Here is a 21,287-nt window from a genome sequence, read left to right on the forward strand (position 1 = left end):
CATAAGATACTGACATACAAGTAGTCCTTGACTTGTGACAGCAATTGGGGCCAAAATTTCCATCGTTAAGCGATGTGGTTGTAAAGCGCGACTGCATCGCTTAGCTATAGCAATCCTTGCAGTCCTGGATGCCGTTGTGAACTGAATCCCAAGATCGTTAGGTGAGGCAAGTGGGGAAGCCAGCAGGAAGTTGCAAGTCCCATGCCTGCAGGCAGATAAGTGGCTGCTGCAAGGTGGTGGAGGGAGTGAGGAGGTAGGTGTTGGTGTTGGGGAGGGTTGGGGAGGGTGCACAAGAGGCGCGTCAGAGATTGGGGAGGGTTGAGGGTGCACGAGAGGTGCTATGCAGGTCAGGGAGGGTGCATGGGAAGCTTCATGCAGGTTGGGGTGGGTGTGCGCGAGTGGCCAGTGTGGCATGAATGCAGAGGGGCTAGGGTAGAGTGCCCGGGTGGGGGAGGCTTACCCCAGCAACTTGTGATCTTCCCTGCCAGCTTCCCCTCTGGCTTTCTGGGGAAGGCAGCATGGAAGGTTGCAAATGGCGATCATGTGATTGCGGGGCACTGGGACAGCCAGAACTCCGAGGACCAGCCATAACCACCGTTCATCCAATGCCATTGTAATTATGAACAATTGCTGAATGAATAGTTATTAAGTTGAGGATTACCTGTATGATGGTGGTTGTATCGTTCTTTTTATATATATTAATGCAGCCATCCCAAATTAGGTGCCTTCTAGATGTTTTGGCTTTTAGAAATCTTAGCAGTGGCCATATAGCCAGAGAATTCTGGGTTACATCTGGAAGACATCTGGATTGGAGGCAGCTGGGCTGATGAACTATATCTCTTAAGCCTGTAATACTAAGGGGCCTTTAAAAAAAAAAAAACAGAAGGGATGCAAATAGGTGTACTTCAAAGGTAAAATGCTATTATCAGAATCACCTGTTGCAAAAGGAATGGGCCCCTGTCCAAAGGCTGACTTGTTTCTGCATGTGCATTGGTACTTAGTTCTCCTTTTGACAGAGGTATCATGTTAAGTTATGGAATGTGCTGCCTCAGTCTCTCTAGGCTCTCTGCTGCTTAGAAGGAATTCAGAAACTTCTGTAGAAAATGCTTGGGCAGAAATGTACAAAAATAAACTCATCCCATGCAACTTACTGACATACTATAAGACCTTACATATTTTTGTGCTTATTCCATTTTCAGCTGGCTACATAATGAGCTAAAAGTGGCTCTTGTGGGCAGCCCAGTTGACTTGACTTACACTTATGATCATCTGGGAGATTCCCCACAAATACTGTTAGACATTGCTTCAGAGAAACATCCATTCAGCAAGGTACATTAAATTAAAAAAAAAACTGGTTTTGTCTCTAACTTTTCTTGAAAATTAGTCTTTACAAAGTATTAGCTATGGAGTGATTTTGCACTGTCTTGTCTCTCACTTTTTCTAAAAGGTCCTGAACCAGGCTAAAAAGCCAATGATAGTGGTGGGCAGTGCAGCATTGCAACGTGGTGATGGAGCAGCTATTCATTCAGCCATTTCTACTATTGCACAAAATATTAGGACAAAAAGTGGAGTAGATGCTAACTGGAAAATTATGAACATTCTTCATAGGTTTGTCCAAGCTCATTTTCTGTTTTGATTTCTCTTATAGTAGAATCATAAAGATTTCTACCATAAATAGTCACTTCCTCTTGAGATGGGCGGTGTCTAAATTTGAAATATAAACAAATAAATAAAGTTGATTATTTATTTACAATTGTTTTTATGCTGCCTACTCAACTGATTTTAAGAGGATGGCAACTCTAAAACAATAAAGATTTCAATAAAAGGAGTTACCAACATAACCGTAACAGCTTATGTGGTCAAGCCAACAGCTCCCCATTAAAATACTGCCCATCTCATACAGTGCTTTCTTCTGTGAAAGCTCTGTGGAAAAGCATGATTGCAGTTGCTTTCATAAAACATAATAGGATAGTGGCAGTTCTAGGGGAATGAGGCTGTGATCAAGGTCATCTTTACTTCCTTAGAGGTGTAAGGCCTCATAGTGTGGCCTCAGCCTGCACATGGATCTAATGGATATGTTCTCAAAGTAACAAGGACCCAGCCTTCAGCCTGGGAGCAAACCAGCAACCAATGCAACCCCTGTAATATCGGTGTCACTGAGTTGTATTGCTTTACCTTGATTAGCAGGTGGGTGGCTGGGTTCTGTTTAGCAGTAGTTTGTGAGTCTTCAAGGACAGTTGAACATAGAGGAAATTGGAGAACTGTAACCATGAGATGGCAAGGACACAAATCTTTGTAGATATAGCCCCTAATTCAGGAAAGGTTTCACCTGGCAAACTAGCAATGCTGTCCAATGCAGTCTTCATCTTAGCCTCCACTTGCTGCTCCTTCAGGGAGTACCAGGAGGACTCCTAGATTGCATACCTGCTCCTTTAGAGAGTGCCATCCTCTCCAGAGCTAAACTATTGTAATGGTATGTGGGAATGACCCTGGGAGACAGGTGGAAGACTGCAGATGAGACAATAGTCAGACAAATAGCAGCTGAGCCCCCAGAAGGAATGGGTGGGTGGCAAGCATCTCAGAAGGGACTTTCCCTAGTTTCTTGGACTGTAAAGGTAAAGGCGGTGGGGTGGGTGGGTTGTACTTTCAGACTTGCAAGATTCTGTTAATGTAACCTTACAATAAAGTTAGAATTAGTACTTGGTGTGCTTCTTGTCTAGACTACCTTACAAAGTTGACAACTACCCTGGAACCAAATGGCTCCTAAACAAATAGTAACTCTGTTTGCTAGGGTTCATTTTGAGCCTATTTTGTCTCATCTAGTCCCTAAATCTCCAGACACTGGGTCAGGACTTTCTTGTTAACTACAGCCATCTGGTTGAAGTATAAAATAGAATTTTTAAAATGAAGAGATTTTAAAAAATGCTGATTTCATGTTGGTTTGAACAACTTAAGGGTACATTGGTATCTAGAAAGGGGCTTAGCTCAAATGTCTAGTAATATACCTGAATACATTCAGAGTGACATGAACTTATTTTCAGAACTGAAGATGGTTGAACTCTAGATATGACTCTTTTTATGTTAAACTTTCTCTCCCTACATTTCTAAATTACATGCTTGGCATATATTTTTATGTATTTATGTAACTCTAGAGTCTGGAAAGTACATCATGTAATTACAGTAAGCTTTGTCTTTATAACTTTCAGGATATTTTATGGTTATGGATCTGGACAAGTAATCTTCACATTTCAAAATTTTCAAGATACAAAAATCTGTTTGAGAGAAGATAAATACTCAGTTTTAGGGAAAGGACTTAAAGATCCACTAATTCATGTTGCTATATTAGTTTCCAAGATACTGCTGCCAAAGGTAGTAAAGCAAACCAGGAATAGGAAGCTTTATTCTTTTCAGCAAGACGTGGTTCTACAAAATAGGAAGTTGTTCTGAGGACAAAAACATGTATACCTTATAATCATGTGTTAAAGGTTGAAGGTTTATCAGTCTTTCAAGGTTGGGAATACTGGGTGAAACAATAATCTCTTCCTCTATAGAGTGGCAAGCCAAGTAGCTGCTCTTGACCTAGGTTACAAATCAGGAGTAGATGAAATCAGGAAGAACCTTCCTAGAGTGCTGTATCTCTTAGGGGCTGATGCAGGTTGTATTACCCGGCAAGATTTGCCTAAGAATTGCCTTATCATCTATCAGGGTGAGTAACACTATCTCAGTACCTTACTTTGCATTTGAATTAGCAATAAACTAAATTTGTGTCTGTTGTGCATTCCAAAACTACTATGGATGATAGATACATACAAATCATTCCAACCTAAAAATGGTCATTTTAATGTTTTGAATGAAACAGAATGTATATTTTAAAATTCTGTTTTGAAAACCAGTTTGTTTCAAGTGGCATAATTGCAAGGGTTCTGACTGTTACAAGCATGGTGATTGGATTTTGATTTATAGTTCTGCTTTTTTAAAAAACTGGGACATACTTTAAAAATAAATTATACTAGTACAGCAGTAGAGACCACTCATGTCCCTGCTGCTTTTGGTTTAAAATGGATGGGTGAAGTAGCCACCCAGAAAAAGAGATCTGCTGGAGTCTATGAGCCTGGCAGGTAAGTTGCTGCTGGTTTTGATTTTGGGTGGTTTTTTTTTTTTTTTTAATCCCTTGCTATGGGAAGTTAGAATTCCTGTACAGTAATAGCTAGGAGGAATGCATCTTTGTTAGGGTAAGTTTGCGGGCAGATAATGCAAAGGTTTATGTATGTACTACTAATGTGCAAAGAGATGCTGCTGAGGTTGAGTAAATGTGTACAGGTAGTCCTCAACTTACAACCACAATTGGGACTGGAATTTCCATTGCTAAGTGAAGTGGTCATTAGGTAAAACATCGTATGACTGCACCACTTTGCAACAGCAGTTCCAGTAGTCCCAGTTGCGGTCATTAGGCCAGGACCGTGCCATCATTAGGCGAGGACCTCACACTTCTGCCATGCCGCGCTCGCCTTCACTTCAACTCCCCCCACCCATCTTCTCCCCATCTCTGCCCTTTTCACCATTCAAAATTATGGTGGTGCTGAATGAAGAAACATATGCCCGGATCCCGAAGTTATGGCCATTGCAGCGCCCATGGTCACGTGATCGAAATTCAGGTGCTTGGCAGCCTGCCCACACTTACGACTGCAAGGGTGCTTCCCCCCACCTGTCTTCCCATCTCTGCCCTTTTGGGTGCCCTGCACTCTGCTGCCTACCTCTGCCACCTGCCCTGCCACCTGCAGCTGACCTTTGTCTTCCTCCTGCTGCTAGGATCCAGGTGCCGAGCAAGAGTGCAGCCCTGGGATGTACGCGGTAAGCATGGCAGGGTGGTGGAGCCTCGTCTGCCGAAGGGAGCTTGCCAAGTCCAGCTGGGGAGAAAGCAGTGGGTTGGTGAGGCATAGCGCTCCCTGTAGTCAGGCGAGGCAGGAGAGCCAGCAGCGGCTCCCCAGGTGAAGGTAGAGACTGTGTGGGAGGCACTGTTTGGGGTGGTGACAGAACTGGAAGAAGCAGAGGGACACAGGCTTCCCAGAGGCGCACGCTGCAGCTCATGTTGGAAACACTCCTGGAAAAACAGCCCGCAGGCTTCAGTGAGGGGTGGAAGTGAGCCCAGTGCCGGCTGAGTCTACCCAAAGGGCCTCTGCTCGATCTCAGCCTAGCCTTCCTCCTGCATAGCCTCACAAATTGCCAGCAGTTTCCAATGCGAGCTGCAGAGCACATGCCGGAAGTGCCCCTAGAGAACTGGCCTGCAGTCTTAAGTGTGTTGGAAGCTGCTGGCCATTTGTGAGGCTTTGCAGGTGAAAGGCTGAGCTGAGAGCGAGCAGAGGGCCTGTGGGCAGGTTCTGTCGGCATTGGGCTTTCCTCCACCCCTCACTGGAGAACCGGCCTGTGGGCTTCATTGGAAGCTGCTTGTCGTTCATGAGGCTTTGCAGGAGAAAAAAGCCTTTGTCTTGTAAAGCCTTATGAATGAAGAATGGTCGTAAGTTGAGGACTACCTGTAATATAAAGACTACTAATATGGCATTGATGTGGTTGGCTTATTAGGCTTTGGTGTGATACTGAGCTTCAGGGTGAGTATAAAAATGCAAAGATTCTATGTCAGTCTGGATTAATTTGTTGAGATTTGCTGTTTATGTGCCTACTTCTGTCTGAACTCTCTGTTGAGGAGAAGGAATTTTTTGATAACAGACTCTAAACAGATTTTTCAGTAAGTACCAGCAGAGTTACATTCCTATTGTTTACTCTAAGGTTTATTTTAATGTTTTCAAAAACATTTTAAGAATCATCCATTCAACCAATTTTTCTGCAGTCTGAGTAGTAGATAATACTCAGCATGGACTATTACCCACCATTCCCATGGTCCTAATATGAAAAATGGGAGTGGCAGGTGATCCTGAGTTCCTGTTATTTCCTATGGTCAGAATGTTGAAGCTGTTTAAATGTTCTCTTGGAACCCACCCAACTCAAAACATCCCAACAAAAGTAGGGCTGTTTTATTTTGAGATCAAAACATGTCCTCTATCTGCTTCAGGCACACCTCTGAAATTTTGTTCTGAACTAAAAAAATTCAAGCCAAATAACTGCTAAAGGTAGAACTAAATTGTTACTACAGTGGAACCTCGGTTTACGAACTTAATTCGTTCTGTGACTCTGGTCGCACCCCGAAGCAAATTTCCCCATAAGGTTCAGTGTAATTACCGTTAATCCGTTCTGGCATGGAGGACAGGGAGGCGGCTATTGCTTGGAGGGAGAGTCCCCCTCCTTACGACCACGTCGGGGGGGAAATGGCCGTGGACCATGTGTCAGGGGAGGAAAAATGGCCACGGACCACGTGTCAGGGGCGGAAAAAGGCTGTGGACGTGTCAGGGGTGGAAAAATGGCTGCAGACCGTGTCACGGGAGGGAAAATGGTCGCGTATCCTGTTCGTACCCCGAGGTGGAGTTCGCAAATCGAAGCAAAATTGTGCGGCCGGAGCTGGTTGTAACCCGAAAAGTTAGTTAACAGAAGCGTTCGTAACCCGAGGTTCCACTGTATTTCCCTTATTTAGATTGCTAGAATATTTTCATACAGAGACAACTTGTCATGCCAAACTGACCAGTTAATTCTGGCAAGAAAATAATTTGAAAGGGCTACATATGTACTGATCATGCCATTCCCTTTTGGGATAAGCAGTTATCAAAACATAGAAAAAAATGAGAAGTAATAGGCAAGAGATAAAAGAACAGGAAAGGACATATAACTACTCATCTCATTTCCACATAACAAAAGAGGCAGAAGCATAGTCTTATGCACAGCCGTTTTCACTTTTATTGATAAACTTTCTTTGCAACAGAATTGCATACTGCCCACTGACAGCATTTGCACAGCTTAAGCTTTCTTCATCCGTTTCCCCATGTTTAATAAATATTCTAACCAGATACACAAATTCATCTACTTGCTCTAGTTTTTTGCCATTTACATAAAATTTGCAGTTGGTCAGTCCATTTTCTCAAGTGTTGACTGGGGCAGAAAAATGGCCACGGACCACGTGTCAGGGCGGAAAAATGACCGTACCCCGAGGCGGAGTTCGCACATCGAGGTAAATTTTTGCGGCCAGAGCTGGCTGTAACCCAAAAAGTTCGTTAGTAGAGGCGTTCGTATCCCGAGGTACCACTGTACAGGTAGCCCTCACTTAATGACCATTTGTTTAGTGACCATTTGAAGTTATGATGGTGCTGAACAAATGATAGTTACAACCAGTCTTTGAAGTTACAGCCGTTGCAGTGCCCCGCAGTCATGTGATCAAAATTTGGGCGCTTCACAGCCTGACTGCATTTACAACCGTTGGGTGTACTTCAGCTCCCCCCACTCACCTATCTCCCCCCAGTCTCTGCCTTTTTGTTTGCCCTTCACTCCATCCCTGCTGCCCTCAGCTGACCTTTGCCATCATCATCTTCCTGCTGCTGACAAGGCATGCTTGGAGGAGGCAGCTGCTGTTCCTTCAAGATGCCTTTGCAGAGGCCTTGCTAGGTGTCATGGAGGCCTTGCAAAGGGCCAGTAACTGCCTTGGCCAGGCACGCCTCATCAGCAGTGGGAGGATGAAGACAGTGGAGGTCAGCTGGGGCTGGCAGTGGTAGATGGTGGTGGAGTGTAGGGTGGCTAAAAGGGCAGAGATGGGGTGGGGGAGATAGGTGGGTGGAGGGAATGTAGGCAGAAGCGAGCAGGGCAAGAGATGCATGAGGTCGTCACCTATCGACCGCAACCAGAACTACCGGAACTGCTGTCGCTAAGCAGTGCAGTCGTGATGTTTCACCTAAGGACTGCTTCACTTAACTATTCTGATCCTAATTAGTGTCATTAAGCAAGGACTACCAGTAAACTCTATCATATACTTTCTCTAAATTATCTTCCCACACTCATTTCTTAATAACCTTCTATAGAGCCGAAATCTGCCCTGCACAATTGGTGTCTAGCATAAAGTTACACTGTAATTGCAAATTCTGTTTATTGTCACTTATATCATTCTGAATTCTGCCAAACATTTTCCAAGACATGCTTAAGAAACCAATTCTATAGTTTTTGTATTCTTCTTTCTTTTTGGACAGGGAAAGAGTGACAGCATTATTTAGGACTATTGTTATATTGTATTTTTAATTAATATTTAACTTTTCTATAAACTGCCCAGAGTAGCTTTTTAACAAGATGGGCAGTGACAAATTTTATATAAATAATTTCAATTATGGTCTTCACATACCCATTGAAAGAAGTGAGCAAGTCACATCCATCAACATTTCTGCAGTTATATCATGAATACCTGCAGTCTTACCACTTTACAACTTTCTCCTAGCATTATGGCTTGCTTTTCATCTTTTTTTTCCTTAGGCACTAATATGTATAGTCTTCATTGTAATTCTGTTCTTCAGTGTATCGCTATCATTCCCATACAAATATCTAAATTATTCTTAGTAGTAGTAGTAAACATATTCAAATAGTGCCTGTAACTAAGCGCAGTACAGAATAAAAACAGTAATTAATAGTATAACATACTAAAATTGTAAAATCACAATAGAGACTAAAAGACCCATAATACATAATAATATCAACAAAGCATGTAGATCTGATCTGTAAGTGTGCATTTTATAGCCAATGAGCGCTAAGTAAAGAGAATGAAAAAAAAAAGAAACACAAAAGCTGTATAAACTGTAGAAGAGCCATGTTAAGTCTATGTTGGCAAAAAATCAGGAGGAGATTTACAAATTTTATTAAAAGGCATCGGTCTCACATATAACCTGCACCTGCATAGCCAATCTGTCCTCCCTTTCTTCCCTCCTCCTACCTTTCAATTTAAATCCTGTATCAATCTAGCCACTCTATGCATCTGATGGAGTGAGCTGCAGCTTATGAAAGCTTATGCCTTTTAATAAAATTTGTTAGTCGAAAAGGTGCTATCAAAAAGCTTATAAAGAGTATCTGGATAAATAGTATATGGCATTAATTTAGAATAAATGGAGCTGTTGGAAATCTGTTGAAACTGGACATGATTTGTTGCAGCTTAAAATCCAATGAATTATTTGGATTCATTTTTATGCAGACATATAATGCGCATTTAATATTAAGCTATAATTAAATATTAAAGACTTATATTTCAAAAGCGGTGTCTGAAAGGACACTCAAGCTTTGCGTTACTTGTATCAAGAAAAAGGCTGTAGCCAAACAAACAAATGTGTTGCAGAATTACAAAGTCTAATATAAAGTTCTGTCAAAAATAAAAAGTAACCTCACTGGTGCTACAATCCTTTTCAGGTCACCATGGTGATATTGGAGCTTCTATGGCTGATGTAATTCTTCCAGGAGCAGCTTATACAGAAAAGGCTGCAACCTATGTAAATACTGAAGGCAGAGCTCAGCAAACCAGAGTAGCAGTGACACCACCTGGCATGGCAAGAGAGGACTGGAAAATTATTAGAGCAATCTCTGAGGTACTGTAAATATCCTAAACATTGAGAATTTCCCAAGATCTTGAATTAACACTTAAGAAACTGAATTTATTGTATTTGGGAGCTAAAATCATGAATTCCCTAATCTAGTCAGTCTTTGAAAAGTAATTGACCACAAAATGCACAGAAAGATCATAGTAGTATAAATCATATGTCTGTAGTGATTGTATTTTCTGGAACTCAGAGATTTGAGTGTGAAAATGGTTAAATTCTGTTTGGAAGCTTGCGGAGGTTGGACAATTAAATGTGCATTTTGACACAGGATTCTGTAGAGAAAGCTGGGTATAGTCTATGGGTTGAGTTAGAATTGTTTCATGCTGAATGGGTACTATTATAACATTCTGAGGCCAAATATTCTAAAAAATCTTTTTGTGATGCTATCAGTAGCAAAGATAGCAAGTTTGCTTTTTTTATATTTCTTGTGCCATTCAGAAGAAATATACTTTGCTACATTAAGTTGCAAAATACAGTAATCTTAAATTGTTAATCCACATGGAATGGTCACAACTGTAACTTCTGAAATTATATAATTTTGGGGTTATATGGTGCAAATATTGGATATTAACAAAAAGAAACATATCCACACTTGATCTTGAGTTCGCTTCTTACTCTCCCTTTGTCCCTTTCAGCTGGCTGGTATGACCCTCCCTTATGACAACCTTGATCAAGTGAGAAGGAGATTAGAAGAAGTGTCTCCTAACTTGGTCCGATATGATGATGTGGAAGAAGCCAACTACTTTATTCAAGCAAATGAATTGTCCAAGTTATGTTCCCTTTTACTGTGCACATTTATCTAGCTATAATATTGTGTCATACTGCAACATGTAATGTGCCATGTAACAAGTGGGTAACAACTTTCTCAAGGTGATTGCTCCATTACACCATTTGGCCATAAAAACTTCAAGATATTTTTCATATAAACTATTATTATAAAAAAAAATCATTGTTCTTTCTGCCTTAAGGTTATATAAAAATGTCCCAGTATTGTACAGTAACATGCTAAGTTTAGAAGGTTTGTATTATATTAAGGAAACCTTATGTAACTATTCTGTGCACTCCATGACTTTCTCCTGGATTTTCCTTAGAGCTGTTTAAAGATTTTCAAAGAGCTGTTTTTTTTCTTTCATCTATCATATGAAGCATTCCAGTATATAATGAATTATTTGATTTTTATGTGGTTCAACTTAGATATCTGTTGGGAGACGGAAATTTGTTAATATTTGCCATTCTTTCTTAAATTATAGGTAGTGAATCAGAAGCTCCTTGCTGATCCTCTTGTTCCTCCTCAGCTTACTGTTAAGGACTTTTATATGACAGGTAACACTAGTCTTCCTACATGCATGCAGAATTCCCTGTATAATTAAGTAGCAAACAAAATGTGCTTTGTTTCTACATGAAATATTTGATTACTAAAATAAGAAGTGCTGTTCATTGATTACAGTGACTGGGTTCACACATTGTGTTAAGCCAGTTTGTTGAATAACATCAGACATACTAAGCCATATATCATGGTTTATTAGCCATAATGGCTGGATTTTACAGAGCACACTAATTCAAAACCAAATTATTTCAGTTTATGTATAATCTATCCACCAAGTCAGACTTTTAGAATTATAACACAGATGTTTATCTTTGCAGATCCAATAAGTAGAGCTTCGCAGACAATGGCTAAATGTGTAAAAGCAGTTACACAAGGCGCTAAAGCAATTGAAGAACCCTCCATCTGCTAAAGAATGAAATCCAGAGTCCATCAGGCACTATTATGATCAACTAATATTTTTAAATAAGAAACTGTTTTGTGGTCTTTTTTTGTTCCTATTTTCTTTATGGAAACAAATGAAAATTGTTAAGGCCAATTCTCTAGTATGCATTTGATAATTATGTTCAGCACCATTTACCATACATAGACATTATGTATACTGATTGTGTACAAACAGGATGTAAAATTAAAAGTATTTACATAACTGAAAGTATTTATATGCAGTGTGACTCTTCAGTAACTAACATATGTATTAAAAGCTTCCCAAATAGATAGCAAATTTTCAACATTGACATTCAAGATAAAAAACTATCTTCTTGCATTTCAGCGTGTTCTTAATTTTTAGTGACATTATTGTGTCACTCAACATATTTAAGATTATTTTATAATTAAATAATCTAACATTTATTCAAAGAAAGAAATTTGGTCTTAATCCTTTTAATTTTGGGGTGGGGGAGTGCCTTCAAATCAGTCTGACTCCTGGTAATTGCCTGTACTAGTCCCTGCCGTTTTCTTGGCATCAATTTTAGAAGTAGCTTGCCACTGCCTTCTTCCTAGGGTTGAGTGCACGCGACTAGTCCAAGGTCACCCAGCTGGCTTTGTTCATAAGGCAAGACTAGAACTCAGAGTCTTCTGGTTTCTAGCCTGGTGCCTTAACCACTACACCAAACAAGATCTCTCCTTTGAATGGATTCATCTCACATTCTAAATGTACTGAATAGTGATGTAATTACCTAGATCCTTCCAGAAAAACCCAAACCAAAATGGTATGATTATGCAGTGTATGGATTCTGAAGCAAAAAGTTCTTTCAGAGCTTGAAAGGTAGCATCTGTCTGCAATTTCTGAAACAGCCACCTCTTTTCCCAGGAGCACACGTCCTCTGCATTTGCTTTATGCTCCCAGGAAAAGATGAGTTTGGTTTAAGGAACTGCAGACAGGTGCTATGTTTGTATTCCTGTGAGCTCTGAAGCATCGCCAAACTCAAAATCCTGCAACATCCCTACATAACAGTTCTCAAAGCAAATGTAAAAGCATGCAACAACAAAAAAGCTATCTGTCCAAATATTCTTACCCAGCTTTCACAGTTATGGCATTTTTTTCAACATTAGTTATTCTGAAGTAGTTTATAGTAGACAAAAATAACTTGCATGGAATAGCCTGCTTATCAGATACAATCAGAAGTGGTAGCTTAAAGATTATTTTGTATTTAAGAAACATTTGTTAATTCAAGAATGTACCAGATTTGCTTTGTAAATCTTAATTTATATTCTCTTTTCATGCTACCAAAAAGAGAAAAGGCTGCCATCCACAGAACTGAATTCTGCATTTTTCTGAAATCTATTATACATTTTGGAAGTCCTTCAATTTCCAGAAGCTATTGGGAAGGAGATGAAAACCATCTCATTGATAACTTTACTTAAAATACATTAATAGAACATTCTTCGGTTAATCTACTACTATTATCCAGTTAACCCAAACCCTTGTGATTAACTTTTCTTATGGACATCTTTAAGGTGAACTCCCCAGAGTGGATTAAGTTTATTCAGTAAGCTACAGCATAGTTAGTGTTCTATACTAATACAAGCTTTTTGCTATGACCTCTTGATTATATTCATCATTCTTGTGATCTAAAAAATGCAAAAGGGCTCAGACTGATATCTATACAATTGTGTTGGATTGGATGCAGGGAAACCCTATTTCAGATCTGCATTTGTTTATAGAGCTCCAGAGAGATTTGTCTTTTACTTAGAGAGTTTTTAACTGCAGAGTTCTGAAAAAGAAGTCTAAAGCAGGGAACAACCAAAAGCAGTGTATGCTATAAAGACTGAAACCAATAATTAAAATCTAAAACTAATAGCTTTTAAACTAAGATAGAGGGTAATACCAAACTGGATTGGAATGCAGAGTAGCACCAGAATAACTGAATGCCAGGGTGAAGAGGTGCCAGAAGCTTTCAGGTTTTGGTGACAACCATATCATAGGGCTGCACGTATTGCCCTCCCTTAGGTTGTCACATAGTGTGATGGAATGGAATTATGAAGGCCAAACTCAGGGAGGGAAACATGCTCTTTCGTCTCCTGAGGGGTGAGGAAGAGATAAGAGGATGAGGCTGGCACCTCCCTGAGGAATTCACTCTGTTTTGACTGGCTGACTTTGGGAACTGAGGTTTCAGTCTGGGAAGATTCTTGCTAGAGGTTGTAGCTAATAAACATTGCTGAACTGAATCTACATGGTCTCCTGGAGTTCCTTGGGCTAGGCCTGACACATAGGTAATTGCTGGCAGATGTAGCATCTTCAAGATTTATGCTAGACCTTAGCTGATGGGTGGGTATATAACAGAACATGCATTCTGTTAGATGCCCACATCCCAAGCCATAGAGGGCTTTGAATATCTTTACAAGTACCTTGAACTTGGTTCTGCAATAAACTGACAGCCAATGTAGTACCTTCAGGACAGATGTAACATGTTAGGCTATTCCATTCATAGCAGCATAAAGTCTGAGCTCAGCTTGACTCCCACTGACTGCATGGATATATGTCTGTAGTTTTCTTGGAAACAAACAAAAAATGCCTCCAGGATGCTTTTTTCAACTTTCCAGTATAGCTCACAGTTCTGGAGTTTCCTGGTAGTCTCCCATCAAAGTATTAACCAGATTAAACTGCAGCATTTTGCAGTAACTTCAGCTCTCAAGCCAGCTTCAGTTTTAGCCACACATATAATGACTTGCAATAATCAAGTTCTGATTATTTAAGATCTCCCTGCCAGATACCACTTGCACCTTCAATGGAGATGGTTTTAGAAGTATTACAAGATAATATGCTTGGTCTTTCAATGGAAATGCACTCCCATCCAAAGGAGGTAATTTCCCTAATCCCTAGACAAAGAAACTGTAAACTAACAATGCTCCTCTCATGGGTAAATTACCTACTCATTGAACCTAACACTTCTTAGCTCAATTTACCTCATACATTTATTGAGAATATAATCTTTAATGCTTTATACTTAAGAGTGGGATATAAACAAATAAAATAAGGGGAGATGTATGCTGCCTTCAACTCCTACAGTAAAGATGGGATAATAGTGTTATAGGTATGGAGAGACTTGTAACTTAATCTAGGCAAGCTCTTTGATGCTTAAATATTTCTAAAATAGTTCTGATTTCAAGACTACAGTAATACAGCAGCTAAGGCTATGAAAGGGTGAAATGGTAAGTAAGTAGGGGTAGATAGCTTCCCCTTCCAGCTATCTTCCACATTTCTTCCAAAAATTTGCATTATTATTTGTGGTTCCCGACAGGTATCATATGCTCATCTTTATACTGTCTGCTGTTTGTCATCCCTTTTTACAGAGGTGTTAATTTGTAGACCAGTGTGACGGATTTACCCTTCCCTTCTCACTAAATTTCTCTGAACCAAGGATATGACCAGTCATAGCTCAGAACAAAATCTACTTGAATATCTCAAGCTGACTTTCTCTAAGGTTATGTTTGTGCATTAAGCCATGGTTTAACCCCAACTGGCTGCATTTGTACACCACACATACCACAAATCATATTGTCAGGTACATACCAAGCCAAACCCAAAGAAATAACATCACCGCTTTGTGCAGTGAGAACCCAGTCTATGATTTTGCTGTATGTTAGATACTGACTTAATAAGATCATTCATCATTCTGATCAATGTTTCTTCTTAAAAACTACTAACAGCAAACATGAGAGTTCCTTCTGGATCAAGGATCCACTCAAAATCCTGGAACTAAAATCATGCAATACTGATGGCCTTGTCCCAAATGAAACTAAACCAACTTCAGGACTGCCTACCTGATTTTGAAAATAATTGAAGGTGTCAGGAAAAAAAAAGGGGGGGGGGACTTCTCCGTTAACCAGATGGAAAAGAATGAATAGTTTCTTTAGCATACAAATATTCAGCCTTTCACAATACACAATCTGAACATTAGATAAGCCCTTTTAAAGTAATTTTGTTTGGAAGGTTTTACTGAAGTGACCATATTGAGTGATATCAACAAGATATGATCAACCTAAACGTTGGAATTATAGATCCCAAAGCTTTTGTAACATTTTTCCTATTCAATTCAATTCAAATTTAACATAGCAAAAAATATAGTAAGAAAAATATAAGGTATATATTTATATAATTTAAAATATATTACATGTTTAATATATTGTAAGTTTATATTACAAAAATATAAAAATAAAAATATAAAGCTATATCTGTATCTATACACATACACACCCAAATGTGGAGTTTTAATCAATTCTTCTCTTTTGACTTAAATAGGAAGGTTAAAATCAGGATGTTTCTTGATGACTAGTTCTATGGTTCTTGTCTTCAGGTCACAAATTTATAAAAGTCAGCAGGGAGGGTCAGAAATATTTTTTAAAATTGGAACAGTAAAAGATCCTAGCAAAACCTCTCTTAGATCTTTCTGCTTGGGATACCTTCCCTGAGTTTTCAAAAACTGAATGGCTTCTCTTTAAAAGTGTGCAAAACATTCTAAGCTGTGCTTGAAAAGCCATTTGGAGTCCTTTTGAAATAAAATACTTTGTTCTGATACCCACCAAGGCAGCCTGTTCTGATACATGTCAAGGTAGCTGGACATATTTATCCTCTATCCCTCAAAGTGGAAACTCATAGCTACAGTGGGGCAAAAAAGTATTTAGTCAGCCACCAATTGTGCAAGTTCTCCCACTTAAAAAGATGAGAGAGGCCTGTAATTTTCATCATAGGTATACCTCAACTATGAGAGACAAAATGGGGGAAAAAATCCAGAAAATCACATTGTCTGATTTTTAAAGAATTTATTTGCAAATCATGGTGGAAAATAAGTATTTGGTCAATATCAAAAGTTCATCTCAATACTTTGTTATATATCCTTTGTTGGCAATGACAGAGGTCAAACGTTTTCTGTAAGTCTTCACAAGGTTTTCACACACTGTTGCTGGTATTTTGGCCCATTCCTCCATGCAGATCTCCTCTAGAGCAGTGATGTTTTGGGGCTGTCGCTGGGCAACACGGACTTTCAACTCCCTCCAAAGGTTTTCCATGGGGTTGAGATCTGGAGACTGGCTAGGCCACTCCAGGACCTTGAAATGCTTCTTACGAAGCCACTCCTTCGTTGCCTGGGCGGTGTGTTTGGGATCATTGTCATGCTGAAAGACCCAGCCGCGTTTCATCTTCAATGCCCTTGCTGATGGAAGGAGGTGTTCACTCAAAATCTCACGATACATGGCCCCATTCATTCTTTCCTTTCCACGGATCAGTCGTCCTGGTCCCTTTGCATAAAAACAGCCCCAAAGCATGATGTTTCCACCCCCATGCTTCACAGTAGGTATGGTGTTCTTTGGATGCAACTCAGCATTCTCTCTCCTCCAAACACGACGAGTTGAGTTTAGACCAAAACGTTCTACTTTGGTTTCATCTGACCATATGACATTCTCCCAGTCCTCTTCTGGATCATCCAAATGCTCTCTAGCAAACTTCAGATGGGCCTGGACATGTACTGGCTTAAGCAGGGGGACACATCTGGCACTGCAGGATTTGAGTCCCTGGCAGCGTAGTGTGTTACTGATGGTAGCCTTTGTTACTTTGGTCCCAGCTCTCTGCAGGTCATTCACTAGGTCCCCCCGTGTGGTTCTGGGATTTTTGCTCACCATTCTTGTGATCATTTTGACCCCACAGTCAAGATCTTGCGTGAGATCTTGCGTGGAGCCCCAGATCGAGGGAGATTATCAGTGGTCTTGTATGTCTTCCATTTTCTAATTATTGCTCCCACAGTTGATTTCTTCACACCAAGCTGCTTGCCTATTGCAGATTCAGTCTTCCCAGCCTGGTGCAGGTCTACAATTTTGTTTCTGGTGTCCTTCCACAGCTCTTTGGTCTTAGCCATAGTGGAGTTTAGAGTGTGACTGTTTGAGGTTGTGGACAGGTGTCTTTTATACTGATAACAAGGTCAAACAGGTGCCATTCCTACAGGTAACGAGTGGAGGACAGAGGAGCCTCTTAAAGAAGTAGTTACAGGTCTGTGAGAGCCAGACATCTTGCTTGTTTGTAGGTGACCAAATACTTATTTTCCACCATGATTTGCAAATAAATTCTTTAAAAATCAGACAATGTGATTTTCTGGATTTTTTTTTCTCATTTTGTCTATCATAGTTGAGGTATACCTATGATGAAAATTACAGGCCTCTCTCATCTTTTTAAGTGGGAGAACTTGCACAATTGATGGCTGACTAAATATTTTTTTGCCCCACTGTATAACCATTTCTACAAACATCAGAATGCATATAGCCATGACCAACATGGAAGACTGAGCCACCACTCACAAATGGTTGATGAGGAATGCTCATCACTTGGTCATATTCAGAGACAATCCTCTTTCCCCTAAGTGAGTCATACTGGGAAGAGTGTCACCTGAATTATGTGCATTAGATGGCGACCCAGAAGACTCATTATTTTAATGGGACACTCTGTATTATCTGAGTGATGCACACCAGACTTTCTAGTGATTAGATCATCTGAATGTACCAGACTAAAGCTTTTAGTTGCTGCGCCACTGCTTCCCATCCTGTGCCCTCTGTACAACCTCAGTTAAGTGGGATTTTGCATTATCCCCCATAGTCCTCCATGCAGCCATTGTCCTGTATCCATCCCTTCATGCATAGCCAGCAAACAGGTAGCTGCTCCCAATTCCAATTAGGTTGAGACAGCCAGGGATATGAGGCTACTCACTCCACATACAGCACATGTTACATCATTTGCATGGAGGGAATTCTCTAAAGAGCAAACAACATCCCAGAAAGAAGTATATGATTCCTTGAAACTGGCTAGTAAATAAGCTATTGCTTTTTTTCCCCAAAAAGGTTCTTTGCCATGAGAAGTTATTCATTGTGTTGCCTACAAAAGAAATCAGGTAAATTTATAGGTACATTTTCAAAAGACTTCATTATTGATTACATCGATATGTTGAGTTTTGGTGTATGTGTGCTGTTGGGTTCTGTTGATGCTAAATTTTCAGAATGCATGTAATACAAATTTTGTAGATTTGTAGAGCCTAGCAATTGCAAATGATAGTTTTGACTTTGCTATTGTAATGTTAATGCTATCCATGCAAGAGTTAAGAAGCTGCATGATTTTTGTTGCAAAGAGCAACAACAGAGTCACTATTGGGCTTGTCCTTGTCATACAGGTAGGCTGCAAAGAAAAGTGTGCTAAAACTTGTGTTTGAATTTTTTGCAATTGCTCCTATGGATTTATTTTAATGTTTTAAAAAGCATTTAAGTACTCTTGGCCAATTTTTCAGTATGTTGAGTGGCTGGTAGTAGTTAATATGGGTTCCTACTCCATCTATTTTTATGGCCCTGGAGTGGGGGGGGGGGAGACAATCTAGGGGCTTTCTGAACATTTAAGCCACTTTGAGTTTTATTCTCTCAGAACACAGCCAGTCCAGAATCTGAATAGGGCAAATTGGAAGCAAAATACATTTCCCCTTTTGTGCATGGAACTTTAAAGTCTCCTTTCTCTTGACTAAGCAAAAATTGAGCCTCACCTTTCAACTTCGCCAAGTTAAAATATGTGGGAGCTTCATATGGGAAGCTCACATGGAAAACCTGCACTCAGATCTAGTAATCACTGAGACAGCAGCAATATAGCTAATTTTTAGCATCTTTATTTTAGACAAAATATCATGATTATGATAATAGAAGATGACAGTGTATAGTCTATATACAACACCTAGAAAAGGATGAAATCCTGCCCTTTATTTTGTCCATTGTTAAACCACAGTAGCTTAACAACGGTGAAAAACATCTGAATTTGTAAATCCTAAAGTTATCCAACCTAACTTTATACTTGACCAATTTTTAGTTTAAAGAGAGAAAATAACACATTGAAGGTTCAATTAAACGTAGAATATAATAAACTGTAACAGAAAATCTATAAATTTATAGATTCTAGGTTCTCTTGTGTAAAAAGCTTAAATTAGGTATAATGCAAAGATAACCAGAACTGTCCATTGCAGCCTCAATCCAGCTATTCTGCAATTTTCATTTATTTTAGTAGACAGGCCCTTCTAAAGATCAAAGATAGCATGCTATCAAGGAAAGCAACAGAACTGCTGCTAAATATTCAGAACTGAAGGTATCAGCAAGATAGCAGATAATATTGCCAACAGTTGGGAAAAATTACTTAATACTAAATTCACTCTGTTACATTACTGGATAGTAATCTGTAAGCACATGGACATGCAAAAAAGTAATCATAGGAATTAATGGGAATTAAATTAATAATAAATAGATTAGGATTGCAGGGCCCAGATCAAAGAAATTGAGACATTCTGAAACATAAATTCAGGATTGACCTAAATCAGACTAGATTATTAAGAGGTGCAATTCATGTCTGTTTAACTAAATTTAATAACATAAATCAGTTAAAACATAAATTTAGTTAAACAAATATTACAAAGGTAATAGAACTCTTAACTATGCAATCAATATAAAAGTCAATGAGCCATTTTCTAAGTAGTTAATACTATAGATTATAATTTTGTTTGTTCAGTTTAGCCTTTCACAGTATCTTTTACATACTCATAATTTATTACAGATTCAGGGTCAAGTTTTCCCCCCTGAAAAATAGAAGCTTAATAAGTTTCTCAACTTTGAAAAACATCCAACTTTGTACTTCAGTCAAAACACAGCCCAAATAAAGAAATTTCTACAAGGGTTAACACCCTGATAAACACTCTAAAAATATATTAAAAGTCCAACTCAATCCTCTTAGTTTTTAAAATCAGTTTGATTCCCCCCTTACACTACTAGAAACACAGTAGTCTGGGAAAAGCACATATATTGCATTTACTAGTATTTCACCTTTCTGATCCCTGGTTATCACCTTGTATTCTAAACACCTATCTTTTCACCACCGAAAGTTTGATTCCTTTAGCTTACCTTAAGCAAAAACATCCAGTTCTGTCAAAATAATCCAATATCAATTTTAGCTTCCTTATTATACAAAAATATGAACAATTCCATGAGAGTTTCCTCAGATTTTCAAAACTATCTCACACAATTTTTATCTCACACATTCAACTTCACCCCAGGGAAATTAGACACTGCCCTGTTTTTATTTTAAAATAACATATGAATAAAAACTTCTTGAAAATAGTCCATTATTTCATTTTAAGTTGCACTTGAGCTTCAAATGAAAATTGTTCCACAAATCACCCCACCCCCGGCCGTCTCTCTCTAAAAAAAGTGTCTTTTAACATATCACACTTCATAAAAACGCACTGTACTTTTCTTCCCTTCTCCTCTTCCTCCTCCCTCTCCACCTTCTTCTTTCTCTCTATACTACCTCCAAGATGGTAGGAAAGTTGTTGTTTTGGAGGGCAGAGAAGCCGCTCTCTGGTGTTATGTCCTCTCAGTGCCTGTAGTGGTGCTGTAGGAGGCTGCTCAGCTCTCTTCTTGAGCAGCCCCAACAGCCCTGCCTTCTTTGCTGGAGAATATATTCAGGGATTCCCCTTAATAATCACCTACCCTCTGAGCACTTTGTAGTTTTAAAATAATAAAGAGCTCCCGTTCAAAGCTTTCTTCTCTTCTAAAAGCAGGAATCTTTCTCCTCAGAGCCAGAGGGGCAGCAACAGCAGCAGCTCCTCAGCACTGAAGCAGCTCCGAGCCCATTCCCCGGTCCCTCTGCTGGGGAGGAAACTCTGGTCTGTCAGCCCAACAGAGGGAAAGGGGGGAGAGGAGAGAGGAGAGAAAAAAAAGCGGCTGGAAAGGTAAGCCAGGCCCGGCCTCCATCCCCGGGCTCACGTAGAGCAGCAGGCGGCGCTATGTGCGCAGGGCGGGCGGTCGAGTGAGGTACGCGAGGCCGGGGATTCGAAGGGGCGCTCTAGGCCTCGAGGGCTTGAGGGGGACTGGTGGGATTTTGGAAGCCGCGGGGTGCCGCGGAAGGAAAAGGGGGGTGAGGCGGCCTCTTGCTCGTAATGGTGGGGAAGAGG

At 39.8% G+C, this 21,287-nt stretch overlaps 2 protein-coding genes across 4 annotated transcripts in view; both read left to right on the top strand.

Moving 5' to 3' along the window:
- NDUFS1 (NADH:ubiquinone oxidoreductase core subunit S1) overlaps positions 1-11,485 on the top strand; it is an 80,637-nt gene extending 69,152 nt beyond the window's left edge. For all 3 annotated transcript variants that reach the window (XM_088135618.1, XM_088135617.1, XM_088135616.1), the window contains exons 13-19: positions 1,200-1,329; positions 1,448-1,608; positions 3,552-3,706; positions 9,319-9,494; positions 10,142-10,280; positions 10,761-10,829; positions 11,151-11,485. In XM_088135618.1, the coding sequence (XP_087991744.1) occupies positions 1,200-1,329; positions 1,448-1,608; positions 3,552-3,706; positions 9,319-9,494; positions 10,142-10,280; positions 10,761-10,829; positions 11,151-11,242 (922 nt within the window). In that variant the 3' untranslated portion in view covers positions 11,243-11,485. The remainder of the gene's footprint in view (positions 1-1,199; positions 1,330-1,447; positions 1,609-3,551; positions 3,707-9,318; positions 9,495-10,141; positions 10,281-10,760; positions 10,830-11,150) is intronic.
- A 9,338-nt stretch (positions 11,486-20,823) lies between these two features.
- The window catches only part of INO80D (INO80 complex subunit D), a 42,672-nt gene continuing 42,208 nt past the window's right edge, over positions 20,824-21,287 (top strand). The window contains exon 1 of the mRNA XM_007436677.3: positions 20,824-21,065. The gene's annotated coding sequence lies outside the window, so the exon portion shown is untranslated. The remainder of the gene's footprint in view (positions 21,066-21,287) is intronic.

The sequence above is a fragment of the Python bivittatus genome, unplaced genomic scaffold (assembly GCF_059951505.1).
Source record: "Python bivittatus isolate LINGU-HERP-01145 unplaced genomic scaffold, Pbiv_v1 ctg000200_np1212, whole genome shotgun sequence".
Lineage (NCBI taxonomy): Eukaryota > Metazoa > Chordata > Lepidosauria > Squamata > Pythonidae > Python > Python bivittatus.